This window comes from Podospora pseudopauciseta, chromosome 4, assembly GCF_035222475.1.
Source record: "Podospora pseudopauciseta strain CBS 411.78 chromosome 4, whole genome shotgun sequence".
Lineage (NCBI taxonomy): Eukaryota > Fungi > Ascomycota > Sordariomycetes > Sordariales > Podosporaceae > Podospora > Podospora pseudopauciseta.
Window position 1 is genome coordinate 2,783,253 of NC_085894.1, and position 16,056 is coordinate 2,799,308.

At 51.5% G+C, this 16,056-nt stretch overlaps 2 protein-coding genes across 2 annotated transcripts; one reads left to right on the top strand and one right to left on the bottom strand.

The window, feature by feature from the left end:
• Nucleotides 1–335: 335 nt before the first annotated feature.
• QC763_407570 (uncharacterized protein) lies at nucleotides 336–1,373 on the bottom strand (the record flags this gene model as incomplete). The annotated part of the gene is made up of 1 exon (XM_062912394.1): nucleotides 336–1,373. The coding sequence occupies one exon, from the start codon at nucleotides 1,371–1,373 to the stop codon at nucleotides 336–338; it is 1,038 nt and encodes a 345-aa protein (XP_062765980.1).
• A 2,110-nt stretch (nucleotides 1,374–3,483) lies between these two features.
• Nucleotides 3,484–6,142, top strand: QC763_407560 (uncharacterized protein). Its single transcript, XM_062912393.1, has 3 exons — nucleotides 3,484–5,258; nucleotides 5,365–5,426; nucleotides 5,486–6,142. The coding sequence occupies exons 1-3, from the start codon at nucleotides 4,079–4,081 to the stop codon at nucleotides 5,945–5,947; spliced, it is 1,704 nt and encodes a 567-aa protein (XP_062765981.1). The 5' UTR covers nucleotides 3,484–4,078; the 3' UTR covers nucleotides 5,948–6,142.
• The last annotated feature ends 9,914 nt before the right edge of the window (nucleotides 6,143–16,056 follow it).

The following is a 16,056-nucleotide window of genomic DNA, read 5'->3' on the forward strand; positions in this document are numbered from 1 at the left end:
GAAAAAGACTTTGAACAAAAAGTCATGTTTGTCTAACCCAGGGTCATCCATGTGAGCCAGTCGTTGACTACATATGCCGTCTACTCCCAGATAAAAGTCCCCGGGAGGAAACCAAATAGTGTACGAAAAGAAGAAGAAAGTAGCAAAGCCATATATACATGAGAATAAAACTTGTAGTTTTGTTTTGGGATCCCCAGCCTCTGATCCCTCAAGAATGGGAGCAAGCCATCAGCCGGGGGCCCATAAATTTGTGGTGCACCAGGCTTAAAAATGTTTGCTTCGTATGCACATCAAAGAATCGAAAAAGTTCCTTCTCTCGAAAAGAGGTTGACCGCTTAAGCGCGGGCGACCTTGCGGAGGTGGCGGCGACCGAGACCGGGGCAGCGGGTAGGCTGGGGGCGGGTGCTGATAGGACGAGTGCTGGTCTGGACAGGCACGGCAGTCTGAACAGCAGAGGTCTGAGCAGCAGAGGTCTGGACAACAGAGGTGACGATAGTGGTAGGGCTGGGGACAACGTTGACAGCGGTGGTGGTGGCAATGGGAGCAGGGGCGTTGGTGGCAGCGCCGGTGATAGCGGTGGCAGAGGAAACGATGGCGGAGGAGCCCTGAGCAACGGGAGCGAAGCCGGCGGGGAGAGCGGGACCGGGGATGGGGTAGCTGTCGAGGGAGCGGTAGATGTTGAAGCGGATACCAGCGTCGGTGGGAGTGTAGAGGGAAGTACCCTTGACACCCTGGGGAAGGACAGTGCCGGAACCAGTGACCTCAATGTTGAAGCACTGAGGGTAGTTCTGGGCGCCGTTGAGGTCGCCGCCGGAGTGAAGGGCGATGATCTCGTGGCGAAGGACGTACTGGCCGGGGCGGATGTTGGCGGGAATCTTGATCATCCAGCTGTTGTTGTTGTCAATGAGGACATCGGAAGCCCACCGGCCAGGGGCCTGGGCACCGTTGACAAGACCAGCCTCGGCGATCTTGAAGAACTCGAGAGCAGTCTTCTCAATCTTGTCGCAGCCAGTGTTACCGCACGAGGCAAGGTAGTCAATGACGGGGCCGTGGTGAGACTCGGGCCAGGTGTCCCACTGAACAAAGACGCTGTCACCCGCGGCAACAACGATGCGGCCCTGAGCGTTGGCCGAGTTCTTGTGGCAGATGATGTCGCTAGAGGCGAAAGACTCGGGGCCAACGAAGCCATTGTCGGTGTTGGAAGCGGTCCAGGCGGCAACCTTGGGAGGGTTCTGAGTGTAAGGGAAGCTGTTGATGTCGTAGCCCTGGAAGGAGGCACCATTCACGACAACGTTCTTAACGTGGCCATGGGCGTTGACAGCAGCGGCACCGGCCAAAGCGGCGAGGAGAGTCTTGGAGGTGAAGGAAGGCATCTTGAAGGGTTGATTTCGAATCGTAAGGATGGTGGTGCTAAAAGCGTTGAGCAGGTCCGTCTAGCGGGGATATGTGGATTGTAACTTGGTGTTGGTTGGTGATGATAAGAGATCGGAAGAAATGTCTTCAGTCAATGAAGTGAGTGTAGGTATACAATGAATGTAGTTCGAAAGAAAACGAAGGAATGGCTCAAAAAATGAATGGCTTTGCTAGAAAGGTCGCGTTGCGCCTGGTGAGGAGAAAAGGTGAGTGCTGGAGGGAAGCAGTCGAGATGTTATATACTTGATCAATCCTAAGATTATCCCATGACTGTATATGAGCTTCCCTGCTCGAAGATGGATGTCAGACCCCTGAACGGTGGCTTGCCTACTTTAGGGGGTGGGCGCCGGGACCAGGATGAGCCCACAATGGTGGACGCATCGTGCGTCCGGTGTCAAACGGTGATGACGAAGGCAAACAGAGTGCTTCACCCATGGACTTGAGAAAGGAGTCTTCATACTGTTTCAGCAAAATTAGCTACCTAGCCAACCCACCCTGGCGGGATCTCCCCTCTTTCCGTTCTCTTGACTCTTACGACCTCAGTTATCGTCAAGGTCAGATCGACGCCCAAGATCCAGAGAATCATCTCTTGTCCAGGTCCAGAAGGCGCTGTGTACCAGCCCGCGGCATGTGAAGCGACGGCCAAGGGCGGCATGGCAAGCAAACAGGATTGACGCCCTTGACAACGAGACATCCCGACTGGAGCTGATCTCCCATGGTGGAGTTTAAGGAGCATTGACAACCCAGGCATTCACACTTTCAGGTAAGTTCAAGCGGATGCTCACCGTCAACGTCGTCTCTGGTGTGGGCGTTCGAGGGAGTGGTGGGGTCAGCCCATGTGTGTGCCCATGCAGCTGGGAAGTGATGTGAGGCATGGATGTGTGTAGATCCAAAGAAGTGGTGGTTGGCAGCGCATGATCTGACCTCAAGGGACCACTGGCGGGCTCGGCTGGGATCCCGCAGTCAAGGCATGAAACAAGGGGGAAGGTTGGTTATGGGACGAAAGCGGGGAGTTGGGGCGGTTGTGATGCCGCCGTCGACGTCGTCGAAAGCTAGATACGGGTTGTGGGCGGCGGCGGGCAACGGTTTGTTGAATTAGGGGAACGCTTATGCAGGCACAGTGTCTCGCTTGTGTCTCCTCGAGCCGAAAACCCCACCACAACCCATGAAGACCACTTCGTCACCGTAGCTTGCGAGATTCGACAGCCCTTCCAGACGCTCTTGGTCAACGGTGGCAGGGATTGTGATGGAGGCGCAAAAGTAGCCGCCGTTGACAGACCGAGATGTTGTCTGACCGCCACGGCGACATGACCCAGATTGCGGGAAGCCGGCCCGCGAGGGATTCGGATCAAGAACTGCTGCAGAGGGTCGTGATGTTTGTACAGAGAGCAAACAGGGCGAGATGATGCCATTCAGCAGCCAGCGCTTGCAATCTCTCTGTATTGGCCTGTCACATGAAACACTCAAGCGCCTCTTGTCTGCGGCTGCCAATGCCCAATATCCGCCGTCCTGGTTTCAACGGTCAAGCGGGGTTCGACGGATATTCGGTACCAGCTTCCCAGGACACGGCCATGACGATCGGCGCCGCCTTACCGGTAGTGGTCCATGTGAAGGCACCGTAGCTGACTTCATCAACGCGCATCGCCAGGCAACAAAGGACTGGAGCGGTCGTGCTGGGCGCAGCGAGCGATCCTATGGGCGAGGTGGTGCGTTACGCAGCATAGCCTAGCGTGATATTGTACAGGTTCTCCAAGAATCTGTCGTCCGAAATCATCCATCCATGTTCAAGCATCACCACCGCAAGCCGCCGGCCGAAGTGGAGGAACTGCTGAGGTTTCGTGTGTGGAGCAACGGAGATGAGAAGGGGACATCGTGCCACTGCCTTGCTGAAGTGCGGGGCGGGGCGGCTCCATTATCTGATCTCTAGTGAGGGGTTAGGGTTCAGAGATGGGTTAGATCCATCGAATTGATATATCGATGCTGAAGACCACAAAACGAGGAGGACCTGCCCATGTTGTGAAAGCTTTGGGTTTCCATTTGTTTTGTACTCGAAATCAGAAAAGATGGGAATGATCTATTGGACACTGACTCAGTTGCTGTCCCGAGCTGCAGCTCATCGGACTTGTACAGCAGCATAGGTATCCATCACAACACCTTACCTACCTGATGAAGTTTCCCCGCCTCTCTCTGTGCCTTCCACTCAGCTTCCATCCAAACTTCACTTTTATTGTGGCGGAAAAGGAAAGCAGACAGAGCTCCCGTCTGCGTCCTGGATTGCTCCTCCCAGTTGAACCCAACCTGTCATAACCAGTGCTTGGTTTTGCCAATGACTGGAAGTAGCGCCCCACTCTGCGAAGGTTGAAGAATTTGAACCTCGAGTTGGGTTCCCTGAACACTCTCTGCCCACGCTTGACTCGCATCCGACGCCAACTCGCGGTCTCCTGATATCTCAGCAGTTTTACAGCACATCGTCTACAGCTCTAACCGTATTCAACAGCGCTGGTCGGCGAAAGCAGCAAAACACAGACTTGGGTACCATATCGTCGGTAATCCTCAGTCATCTCAATATCACGGTCCCATCTTCACGTGCTGATCTTGCGCAGTAGTAGCTGCCCCTATTTCGACATATAACATATCGAATGAAGGAAATCGATATTCAGTCGAAATGCCAGGCCAACTGGCTGATCTGAGCAGCCTGGATGCTCGCTCCGCTGCGCTGAGAGAGAAACTCAGTCGAAGTCGCCGGCAGAACAGCACGACCATTTCTAAAGAGTCGAGCAAGGTGTCGTTAGGTGCGACTGATGACGATATTCAGGACTTGATCACCTCGATACGGGTTACATCTGGAGCCAACGATGATAACCCACAGCCCTCATCGTCGTCGTCTGATGCCTTGTCAAGAAACCATCAGGCCCATGCTGCTAACTCAACCAAGTACACCTCACAAGATGAGGTCTATACGAACACTTCACAGCCCCTTTCATTCATGAATGCCATGACGAGCAACCATCATGGGTTACCAAACTGTCAAGAGACACTGGTCACCCGGACAACGTCTTCCACCGGCTTACAGCCACACACAGGCAATGTAGAAGTCTCATCGTCAGCTTCCCACGCGATACAAGAGCTACTCGAGCTTGCTCCCGACATCAAAGACTGGCTTGAAATGACCGAGTACCACAACACAGAGGTTCGCACAGTAAAGTTGGACCGTTTTCGGCGCTTAAGAGACCTCGCGGCCAAGAAAAAGAGACTCGAGGAGGAGGAACGAAAGCTTTTGGAAGAAGCTGAGAATGATTCCTGGCCACGGCAACCTCAGAACAAGGCCACACCCGCGCCTTTGGTTACTCGCGTACACAGTGTCTCAGAGACGAGACAAAGCTTACCTACTCCCATCACCCCCAAAAAACCCGAGCCTGAGGGCAAAGAAACCACTAGCGCAATGTTTCTGACTTCAGGCATCATGCACACGGCGACAAAGAGAGCGCACCCTGAGGAAGGGGCTGACACGCAAGGAAGAGATAAGCTTCCTCGAACTAACCACCAAGATGTCCAGAGAGAAGACAACAACCCAGTGGATGAGAGCAGACGCCTAGAGTTTGTGGACAGTCGTCCTAGCCACCCTCGGCATGATTTTGGGCGCCCGCCCCCCTGCTGGCATAACTACAAGGAGCCGTCCAACTTCCAGCGTTCTCGGACCCCGCCGAGAGGTCCTTCAATCCGTCGGGAATATGGTGATGACCGGCCTCAGTCGAGGTACGATAGCTACAAAGGACGTTGGGATTCGGCTCATCATGACAGAGAGAACGGAAGATCGCGACGTCTGGACTTTGGACGTCGAGGTGGTTAGTAGAAGATGTCTCATCCATTCCCTGGTCCCCATCGTAGCAAGGTCTTTGTCTGGCGGTCATTGATCCATGGGACTGATTAACCTGGTGTTGTGTTGTACAGATACTCGATTCTTCATCGTCAAGTCTTTTAATGAGCAGAATGTCGAACAGTGTATGGAAGATGTAGGTCCCCATCCCAATCCAATGGCTTCAGAAGGCCATGCTGACCATACAAAATGCAGAATATTTGGACCACGCAGGCCAAAAACAGCTCGACATTTACCGAGGCCTTCAACCAGTGTAGGAACGTTATCCTGTTCTTTTCGATCAACCAGTCTGGCCACTTTCAAGGCTACGCCCGGATGACAACCGCACCGTCGTCGAAGATCCCACGCCCCTGCTGGATGAAGAGCCTGCCCTGGGGCACCAGCGAGCCGTTCAGACTGGAATGGTTGAGCACCACACCCCTCGAGTTTCGAAGAGTCCGTCGAGTTACAAACCCGCTCAATGAGGGCTTGCCGGTTTTTGTGGGCAAAGACGGACAGGAAATTGAGACCAGCGTTGGACACGAGCTGTTGAATGAGATGGATTTGGAGCGAGAGCGGAGGTGGGACGAAGATCACCGCGGTAGGTGGGTATCGGACTACCAGAGGGATGAGGATTATCACCATGGGACTATGGTGAAGCGTGAGTCGTCCACTTAGAGAAAGAGGGGCAAATCCGGATGCGGTAGAGGTGTGGAAAAGCTTGTACACATAGTGTGGGGGAAACAACAGCGTTGATTTATACAAGGTGTTGGTTTATGTGAGGCAGAACATTGTGTTTATCGGGATATCAAAAAACCCTTCTAAAGTGCCACAACTGCCCTCCCTGTAAAATGATCAAGTTGGAGACTTTTGTTTCTCTGACGTGTTCCATCATCTCCTGTTCCATTAAGTGTAGTTCATCAGCAAGCTAATGAGAGGAAATGGTGTGATTACAGTGGCCAAGGAAAAAGCGAGGCCTGGAGTCTGCCTCAACGATTGTGATATCTTGAGAGTGTATCAATCGTACGATTTCAAGAAGATCATCAGGCGTACGGGAGAACTAGATATACTTTGATTACTGCAGTGGTGGCCTGGTCACGGTAAGACAGACTGTCGGGTTAAACCTGGCCAAGAATAATCTTCAGCTTTTCTCTCGTCCTTCTTTTTTGACATCTGAGCCCTAAGGTACGTGACTGCATATCCTTTAATGGTCTCTCAACTTGTAGAATGATATGTCATGAAAAATGATGGAAAGATGCCAGAAATCTATTAGGTACCAAGCATGAAAAGCCTCATCATTGACCCGACCCACGCGTACACGACCTACGACCAGAAGACTTTAATAACCAAGAGTATGTCAAGACAAGTCTAAAATGTGAGTCTCTAAATGCCGCAAAACTGAAAGAGGGGGCGAGTTTATCAACACCGAGTACGGTTGCATGGTGACATGGTACCGCTCGAGTCGGGAACACACCGGGTTGGCCTGCAAAGCTGTTTGATGGTTAATGTATTAGATCAACCATGATAGATTGCAACCAACCCCGGCACCTTCATCAAAAGATCCTTGTGGTTAAATGGTACAGGTATTAGGGCTGACCGTTCGATTCCTCGCAAAACCCTATACGACTGGGTTTTCGGCACTTGCCCTCGAGGGGCAGGTGAGCTTTTGCCTTTTTTCCTCAGTCTATATTTTCTAATTTGTGTTCTCTTGTCTCTCACTATACACTCCTTGCTGTCTTTGAAGTCGATGTAGAAAAGGTTGGGTTTGAAAGCTATATTTTCAGGGGCTGTTTTGAATGATTACAGGAAAAAGGAAGAACAACAACACACCACACTGCGGCTCAAGTGCGAGAAATATTTTGATGCGAGAGATCATGCAGCCTATACTCTTTTGATTGATTTAGTCTTGTATGTCTAAAAGCAATCATGACTAAGCAGGTGAGGTTTCGCCCTTCACCAGAAGGCGTCTGGTATATACTTGCAGCAGACTTTAGAAAGGATCGTCCTGATAGTTGCTTTGCTCCGGATATCACTTCTTTTACCCACTTATCATATGAAATAACTTGAACTCTGCAAAGTCGAGTTGTCGATGAGCTTCATGTAGTGACTCCTGTCTTTGGTTTAGCACTTCCAACGAGCTTGATTTTGATTTTAACTTGTATCTGGCTCAAGCGGAATGGAAAGTCGGTGTCTGGCCATAGGAACCCTAGATATAATAGGGACGATTGTTGTCTTTACACCATGAGTGGTAAAGCTCACCAGTCGTCGATATTTTGGACTTGAAATGCCGTAAAGAGATAGTCTTGAACAGACACTTTCATTTGATGATGGAAGTATAGTTCATGTTTCATTGTTTTAATTCCGGCTATAGTTAACTTAGATACTTCGTCGCGGTCATTGCCATGGACGAGCAGGTTTGAATGAACTAAGTCGACCATTTGGCTTAGAGATCTGGACTAGCAGACATGTATATTTCTCGACCTGGATTCAGAACCCATCAAAGAACTCTCAACTTACTTTGGAGATAGGAAACCATGAGATGAGTAGCTCACATGTCAGATTGCTTTCCTACATCTACCCTCTCTCTTTTCATCGACATGGCATCCAGATAGAATGCGTCGACCATGTGATGGTGGTCCCCTAGGTACACAGCCATGATCCTGATGCTTCGATCATGACATCCTCTTTGAGATTTCATCCACATATTGACATGTCGCACTCCGCAGTACAACGCTCGCTCTTGGCCCCCAAAGCTGCTCGCACTCGCTTGTGGTCTTTTTGAAGCTTGACTTCCGATGCTACCCGGTTCATGCTCCCGTCATCCACTCTCTATGTGGATCAGTAGTCACCACGTCACGGTTGCAAATGTTGACCATCGCGAACTGGTGGTCAGTGTTGCAAACGGCTCTTTCAAGCTCCCTAGTGGCGGGCAAATTCCTTGAAACAAATTTCCGAGACGATATCGATCGGTTCTTATCGCCAATCACCAGTTCTCACTACCCATCAAGACGGCACTTTCTTGAAACTGGCGCAACATAGGGCAGGGTTCAGGGCTGAAAGCGCGCGGGTTGTGTCCTCGAGGGGACGTGGAAGCAACCCAAGACAGGGTGTGAAATGAGGACCAATGAACACCCGGTCTGTGCGAGATGACACTGGCCAGCAGGTGTCAAGAGACAAGCTCCCACTGCGACGCTTGGCAACGACTCTTCAGAGTCTCGTCACCGACCAAAAGAGTTGCACGGTGAACGAAGCTGTCTGGAAAGGGAAGACACCACCCGAATCCGATCTGCGGGGCAGGCCCTTGGCCGATTTGTTGTTTCTTGACACCTCAACTGTTTCCGTGCCACCCCTTCACACCCTCCCCTCGTCCGGTTATACACTACTACAGTACTACGACACTGCCAGTTACCACATCAGAGACCATGTCAACAGCTCCTAGTCTGTCTCTGCAAGGCCCTCCTCGGGAGAAGGGAACCAGAGCCCTCACCCAAGCTACCTACACTCGGGCTCCAAACATAGCGATTGCTTGCGAGCCCTGTCTTGGCTGCCACTGACCTAACGACCCTTGTCTTTCCTCGACTCCCTCGACTCTGACAGTCTGACAGATGCAAACAATACTGGCCCGTTACAAAGGAACCACAAATGAAGACGTTTGGTTACTGGCTGCAAAAGACTGAACGGGGTTTGGCCTGCAGCTTGTTCAAGTGCCTGCATACGCGAGCGTAGCCAACTTGGACTCTCGGCATCGTTCAGGACCTCGAAGCAGTCCTAATTCGGACTTATGCTGGCGAGGGCTGCGTGCCAAAGCCAGATCGGGACACCAGGCCTGCGAGCTCGGCCCATCTCACGCCAAATCATAGTTGAGGTGGCAAGACGATAGTCCTTCGCCGTAACGCTCGCCTTCGCCATCGCCCACGATGTCACTGCGGCACGCAACAGCTTAGACTACCCAAGGCAGGGAACGGGGAAGACACGCATACGGCCCTCCGTCTCACAAGGCTACCACATCCTCGTGTCTATGCGACCTTGAATGCGACCCCATCGAGGGGGAAAAGACCAGAGACGACAGATGTCAACCATCGAGTACACGGCCCTTTGAAGAATGTTCACATTCGGTTCCTCAGTCAGGGCCAATGTCGGATGCCAGCTCGGTTCCGACACCCAGGCTTGTTATCTCTCTAGGACCTTTATTGAACGAGTTTCGCTACTTGAACTCAGCTGGTGAAAGATGACCAGGGTTTTTTATATTGAGTTCCGATGTTGGTGGGTTCGATACGGGATGATACGCGCAAACCCGGATCCTTTCGCTGACATACGGCTGCCGACCGGCATTCATCCGCACACCTACTACACCCACTTCCAGTTATCAAGTCAGTGAGTGCTTGCTGACATCGGCCACTAGAGGAAGGACCCATCACGAGAGGGTGTGAAGAAGACGGTCGGTGTTGGGCCATCGAGGAGCCTCACAGCGTCCTCGCCATGTTCCTGCTCACCCACGCCGCTGCGTAAAGCCCCCCGACAGGTCCGGTCAACTTTCTCCGCACGACGACATCAGTATTTCCCCTCATTCATCATCCAACAAGCCCTCTTGTCTTCTCCTCACCCACCGCTCGCCCTCCACCGTTGAAGATGTGCAGGAACGTTATCTATGGACATCCCATTTCGGCTAGCCACATGACTCAATGTCCTCCAATCCCTTCATATACAGCTCCAAGCACTCATCTCGAATGTTAGCAATCGGACACGGTGATGCTAAATTTACCTGATTCAACATGCGGTCCCTGCACAGCCGATAGTGAAGAGTGGAGAGACGATGTTCACCACCTGGCAGATTGGCAAGGGGTGTGTGGTGTGCCGTTAACATCGGGTCCAATCTCCTCTCCCGCCAAAGCGGCCAGGGGTTGAACTCTCCACCTTCAACGAGCTCCGTGTGCCGCTGTTACATCGCGTCATGACCGCAGAAAAAACCCAATCACGGCTGCCGAACTAGGCCCCCTCAACCCCTCGCCTTCCACCGTGCCCAGAGGAACCAGTAAGGCAGAGCCGGCAGGCTTGTCTCTTGTTCATCTGACCTATTTCACTGCGACCGAGAGGGTGAGGACAAGGGAAGTTCCGTGTTTGCACTTGATGACGAGTGGGTGATAAGGTCACGGGCAAGCAATGATGTGGGGGGTAAGCTGTTTCTTTCTTGGTGTCTTGTTGTTTCTATTTTTCACAGTCTGCGAGTTCATTCGTTGGTCCGGTCTGGTCTGGTGAAAACCAACAGGTTTCTTGACAGCTAGGCAGCCCGATCCGTCATCCAAGTACCGGCCCCTGTCCAGAACTGGTCCGGTCGGGTAAGATGCTAGTTTTCTGGCCCCTTGTCTTGACCGTTGTGTTGCAACGGCTTTTTTGATTCGTCTGTCTACCAAGCCTTTTCCAGGTTGGTGTCGATACTAGTCAGCAAGCCAGCCATCAACCATCAACTGCCCCATGTTCGGTACCAGAAGTGATCACTCCCCACACTTCACCCGTCATCAGGTGTGATATGGTCCGAGACACATCAACAACAATTGGGCTTGGAACGAAACCTCTCGCCCAAGATTCAACATATTTAGGGTCCGATTTTGCATGCCTAGACGGATTTATCGATTGACGTTTACTTGGCATCAAGGTTTTCACCTGTGTCCTTTCCCTTCCTGTTGTGCTTCGGTCGGTGTTTACGGCATTCGGCCTCATTTCTGCTGGCTCGCTGTGACGGCCATGCAAGCCATGCCGGCTTAGCTTTCTCCACCGTTGGCATGAAAACGAAGAGTCGAACTCCAAGGAGATACAGGAGCACGGCGGGCCGCGACGGGCGGAGAAAAGGGCTTAGGTACACCTCTAGTGTAGCATCAATCCAGTGATGATGTCAGCCTGGGCGGTGTTTTTCTTCTTTCCCTTCCCCTTTGGCTTTCTTATCCGCTCGCTTTTGGTTGCCTTCTGCTGCGTGGAAAGGGTGCGTCTCTCCAAATTAACCAGCAAATCAGTGGATTTCAGGTTACTTTGAATGGGAGAGTGTGATGATTACCACGTGGTTTTTATATTGAAAATGAGGAGTCGAAAACCAGAAATAGGAGGCGAGACGTGGCACTGGGATCGTCTATTTTCTGGTTTGGGAGGAGGAAGGGGGAAAACAGAGGAGGGACCTGAATCCTGATGGATGTGGTTTTGGGGATTTTTTTAATATGGGAGGTGGCGAAGTTGGGGATCAAAATGGTCTGGGGTATGATTTCTCCTTGGAAAGCCTGAAAAGCAGATTTTGTGCGACTGATCGTCTTCAGGGTCGGGAGAAAGGGATAGACGTGGATTGATATTTGGAGAGTTTACAGTGAAGTGTAATGTTTGGTTGTCTTGAGAATCTTTGAAGATCTCTTTTTGGCTCCCACATTCCGTTGCTCTCCGCGGGCGGCTCAGGGCTCTTGGGGTTTGATTGGGTGGCACACCTAAGGGTGAAAACAAGTAATTGTCTCTGTTGTGTCATGAAAGTCTTCAGTGAGTAGCCTCTCTTCAGTGTTTTCAAAGGAGCTCGTATGTCAGTAGGCATGCCTGTGCTGGCTGACTCGGTAACAATACGCACAGCTCGCTTGCTCCGAGTTCTATCATGTGTCACATCTCTAGATCAGTAGAAGGTGAGACAATTCTTAAATAAACGTCATCAATAGACTCAGAATGCTTTCATGTTCGAAGAGTATTGAGTATCTTTCTTCGATCGATGTCTGAGAAGACACCGTTGTCCCCAAAGAACTTTCTCTTCAAGGAACTCGTAAACACTTACGACATCTGACACCTCTTGACACCTCAGTTGGCACTTTTGACAACCGCTCTGACTGACAGACACATTTCCTAACCAGCGAGGCAGGCCACCCCAGAATGGGAAGGTATATCAACACCGGTATAGCGCCAACCGCACCTCCGCAATTTCCAGATTCAAACATCTATCTCACCTGTCATTGCACCGCATAACTTTTTTTTTGTTGTGTGCATGTGTTCAAGATCCTTTTTATGAATTGAACACCAAAAAGCCCTGCTGGGCTGCCTCCCTTGAACCCAAAAATACCGTTTCGCCACTTTTTACTAATGGGCAAGGGAGGGGAAGGGGGTGCGCGTCTATTCCTGGCAGGATTCATATGGGCGGCAACGGGAAGGGACAAGCGACAAGCGGCGCTAGATAAATTAATTGGCAAAAAAGTTTCATGCTCAGCAAGAAGACCGAAAAATGAGAAAAAGGCAAATGCCGCTCGGTACCTGTCAACTCCGAGTCCAGAGGGAGGGAGATAATCATAGATGTCAAGAATATTCCAAAAAGGGGACCATAAGGGCGGTATATCCCCCCAATTCGGCCCCCTTCGGTACCTCTCAACTCCGAGTGTAGAGATCACCCTTTGTTGGGGAATGTTTTGTTTTAACGGGAAATGCACGCACTACCGCTGTACCATTCGTTCATTGCCAGACGTTGCCATTATCCTGCAGTAGCCTCATGGACAAGGGTGGGGGGTTGAATGTCTGTTCAAGGGTCAGCGAGTTGTAGCAGCAGGTTCACCACAGGTAGTATACAATTGTTAGTGTAGGCACCGAGCAAGAAGGATGCCCTCCCCTGGAGAACTTGCAGTCATAGACCGGTGAGCTCCCCGTTGTCATTTCTTGCCAATCACAGCTTGGGAACTGGTCCAGTTTTGGCCCGGCACTGTAGCCCCGGATCTCCTTCTCACCGGTGATAACGTTTCTCTATCCTGCACTAGGTATGAGGCTGGGCTGGGATCTGAGTTTTGTCTGGCCTGCTGCTGCCAGGGTCAGGGGGGCCCTGATCGAGGTGTTTTTGTACGGCCAGGGGTGAACTGAGTAGAGGAGGTGCGTTCTGGCCAACTATCTTCAACGTCTTTTTAGCAGTGTCCAGAATCCTTCCTGCTATCCCCAAAGAAGGCGTGTCGTAACGAAGCGTAAACAGCCAAAAGACGTAGTAAGGCGGGGTCCGAGCGTAGGTAGGTATGCAGGCCTGCACATGTGGCGTGTCTGTCTAGACGTTTACTCCTGTCCCTTATTCCTAAATCGGACCTCCTATCTTGCAGACATCATCGACTTGTCTCTTTGGCACTGAGTACAATAACAAAACGCCCTACATCATCACCACCACCATTAGCTGTAAAGAGACAGAAAAGAGAGTGTGTGTCTGTGCGCGTGCATCGTGGGGGGGGGAGGATATAAAAAAACTTGGTAGCGAAGCCCAACCTGCTGCTGCCGGACAGGTAGGGAAGCAGAGCAAGCAAGCAAGCAACCTTTCTCAACGACCGACCTGCCTTTGTCAGCGCTGCCACTCTCCTGTGAGAAAAGTGGCGATGGGGTTGCTTACTACAACCACTTAATGCGTTTCAACACACATCTGTCTAATCTGCATGCATTCTGCGGCTAGAAACCAGCAAGATCGGAAAGCACACACACACACACATACACGGATGGTTGTTCTCCAATACTCTCTCTCAACTTGGTGTAGTGTAGTGCGTGTGCCGCCCGAGCAAGGAAAAAACCACGTGTGTATCTCTGATGAGCCGTTGACGTTGCCGTTGGCGTGTGGCTGCATCGGGTCTTCTCGTGCAGCGAGCGATACCTGAAACATGCAGGCTTGATGGGAAGGTAAAGCAAAACAGGCAGAATATGCACAAGGACTGATACGAGGCTATAGTGTAGTGTAGGTATATCTTAGAACTACTAAGTTATGATGATATTGACAATCCTTTTCTTTGCTGGAGGATTTGCTGCCATGGTACCTAATGACAAACATTCACGTTGTCATCATCCGCTATGGACGTGCAGACATCCATCATATTCGACTCTGATATATGCGTACCATTGAAAAACACCCTCCATCATATCATTCAGACTGCCATGCCTGTTCAGATTGCAAATGGCCAGGCATTCCCCAGATATTTGCTTCTCCAACTGCTGCGCTGCAATTCATCGCCCCCCAGTCATCGCATCCTGCTTTTCTTCTCCCATGGTTGTAACTGCTGGGGGTAATCTCTGGGGAAGGAAGGGACATCTGTTGCGGAGGCGGCACTGCCAGCCGAAAGGGCCGGCCGGAAAAGCGGGAACCGCAACCAGACCAATCTTCTTCTTGGTTTTGGGTGGTGTGAGAGTGGGAAAAACGCAACGCCTTCCTGCTTTTGTTGGAGAATGCTGGATTCGACTGGTCCAGACAAGTCTATAACATCCATCTGATAAGGACGTGCGCACACACATCTTCCCACCACCGTCCCACCCCAAGCCTTCATCGCTCCGATGTTACCCTGATGGAAGAAGCACTAAAAAAAAGCTTGGCTTGGCTGATCAGATTTTGACACCTCTTTCACACAAAATCGTTGATGTGTGTAAAGATTCTGGGTTGCCTGGTGAGGGAGCAAGAGTGTTTGGGGGAGAGAAGAGTAGTGGGTGGTTGGTCTCCCCTGAAGAGCCCATGCTCAGGTCCAAACTACTACCGGCACAAAGGAGTCAAAGGAGCAGCGTGAAGACGGAGCGAAGAAGAAGTGCCGTGCAACAGCAAGTAACTCAAACAAAGATCAAACCCAACAGTGGGAATAAGGGGGGTAAGGGAAGGCGTCTGAGCAGGACCCCCCCTCCAGGGCGATGATGGCCAATGGTAAAAGTAAACAAATCCGTCATCCGGCACTGCCACCGACGTTGAGATAAATTCTGTATCCCATGGTCTGTGTTTTTCACCTCCTCTTTTGCTGCAATGCATAGACGACTTGCCTGCTGTGCCTGACTTTCACGGGTCTAGACAACGCCACCAACATAACCGGCGCGATCTGGCCGGCTTTGCACGAGGAGGCCGCCCTGATTGATCACAAGAAACTCAAGATAGTGGACATATCGGCAGAGATAGCCGACTGTCAGATGAGATCGAGCCATGTGGGTGAGGGGCCTGAGAGGAGTGGTGGACCATGGACGAGAGAACCCAAGCTCTTCGCCAACTTGGGTTCGGGGAGATGTCCGAGATGATGATAGTCAGGCTGCTGGTGATGAGTTCACCATTGTCGACCGATATATCGAGGGCCTGGCCAAGCTGCTGAAGGACCATTGGTGTCGAACTGGCACCAATGATGAGCTATTTCGGTGCAAGATTGCTCCGCCGAAGCTTTTGTGGTGCTGTTGGGATGACACAATCGGGCCAAATGAGACCGACTGGCATGAAGACCAGCCCGGATCCAGTGAGCATCTTCGCCTCATCAGCTTCGCGGCCTTCTCTGCCAAGTTCAGGGGTGCTGGGAATGCGGTGAAGGGCGCACCTTCGGCGGCATGGTTGGAATATGCCATCATATTCACAACCCGGAGAACGAGATAGTGATGGAGATGGGCCTTTGATGGAGCCCGGAACCCTGCGCTCAAAAATAAGCATGGCAGGCCACACGCAACATCCAGCGGTGCGGCCACCATGTCCAGAAAACTCATTCGCCTCTCTGATAATCGCCACCACCGTATCTCACTTGCTAAGTCCACCACGCAAGCAAGGTGTCGTCTTACACCTATACCCACAAGAGCCTCAAGAATATATCGATGTTGCAATGCAGGACCGCCCCGTCACCCCTATACATGGCGATATTTTTGGCTCCCTAGATGAGCGGTATTTTGGACGCGAGGCGGGTAGTGAACCGCGGGACGCAAATTAACTCGCACAAGCAGAATCAGCAAGGCCAAGACGAACAGTCAACGAGGCAGACGGACGCACCCTCGATGACTTTGAAATGCCCAGCAATAAGATGAGCGGCAAGTCG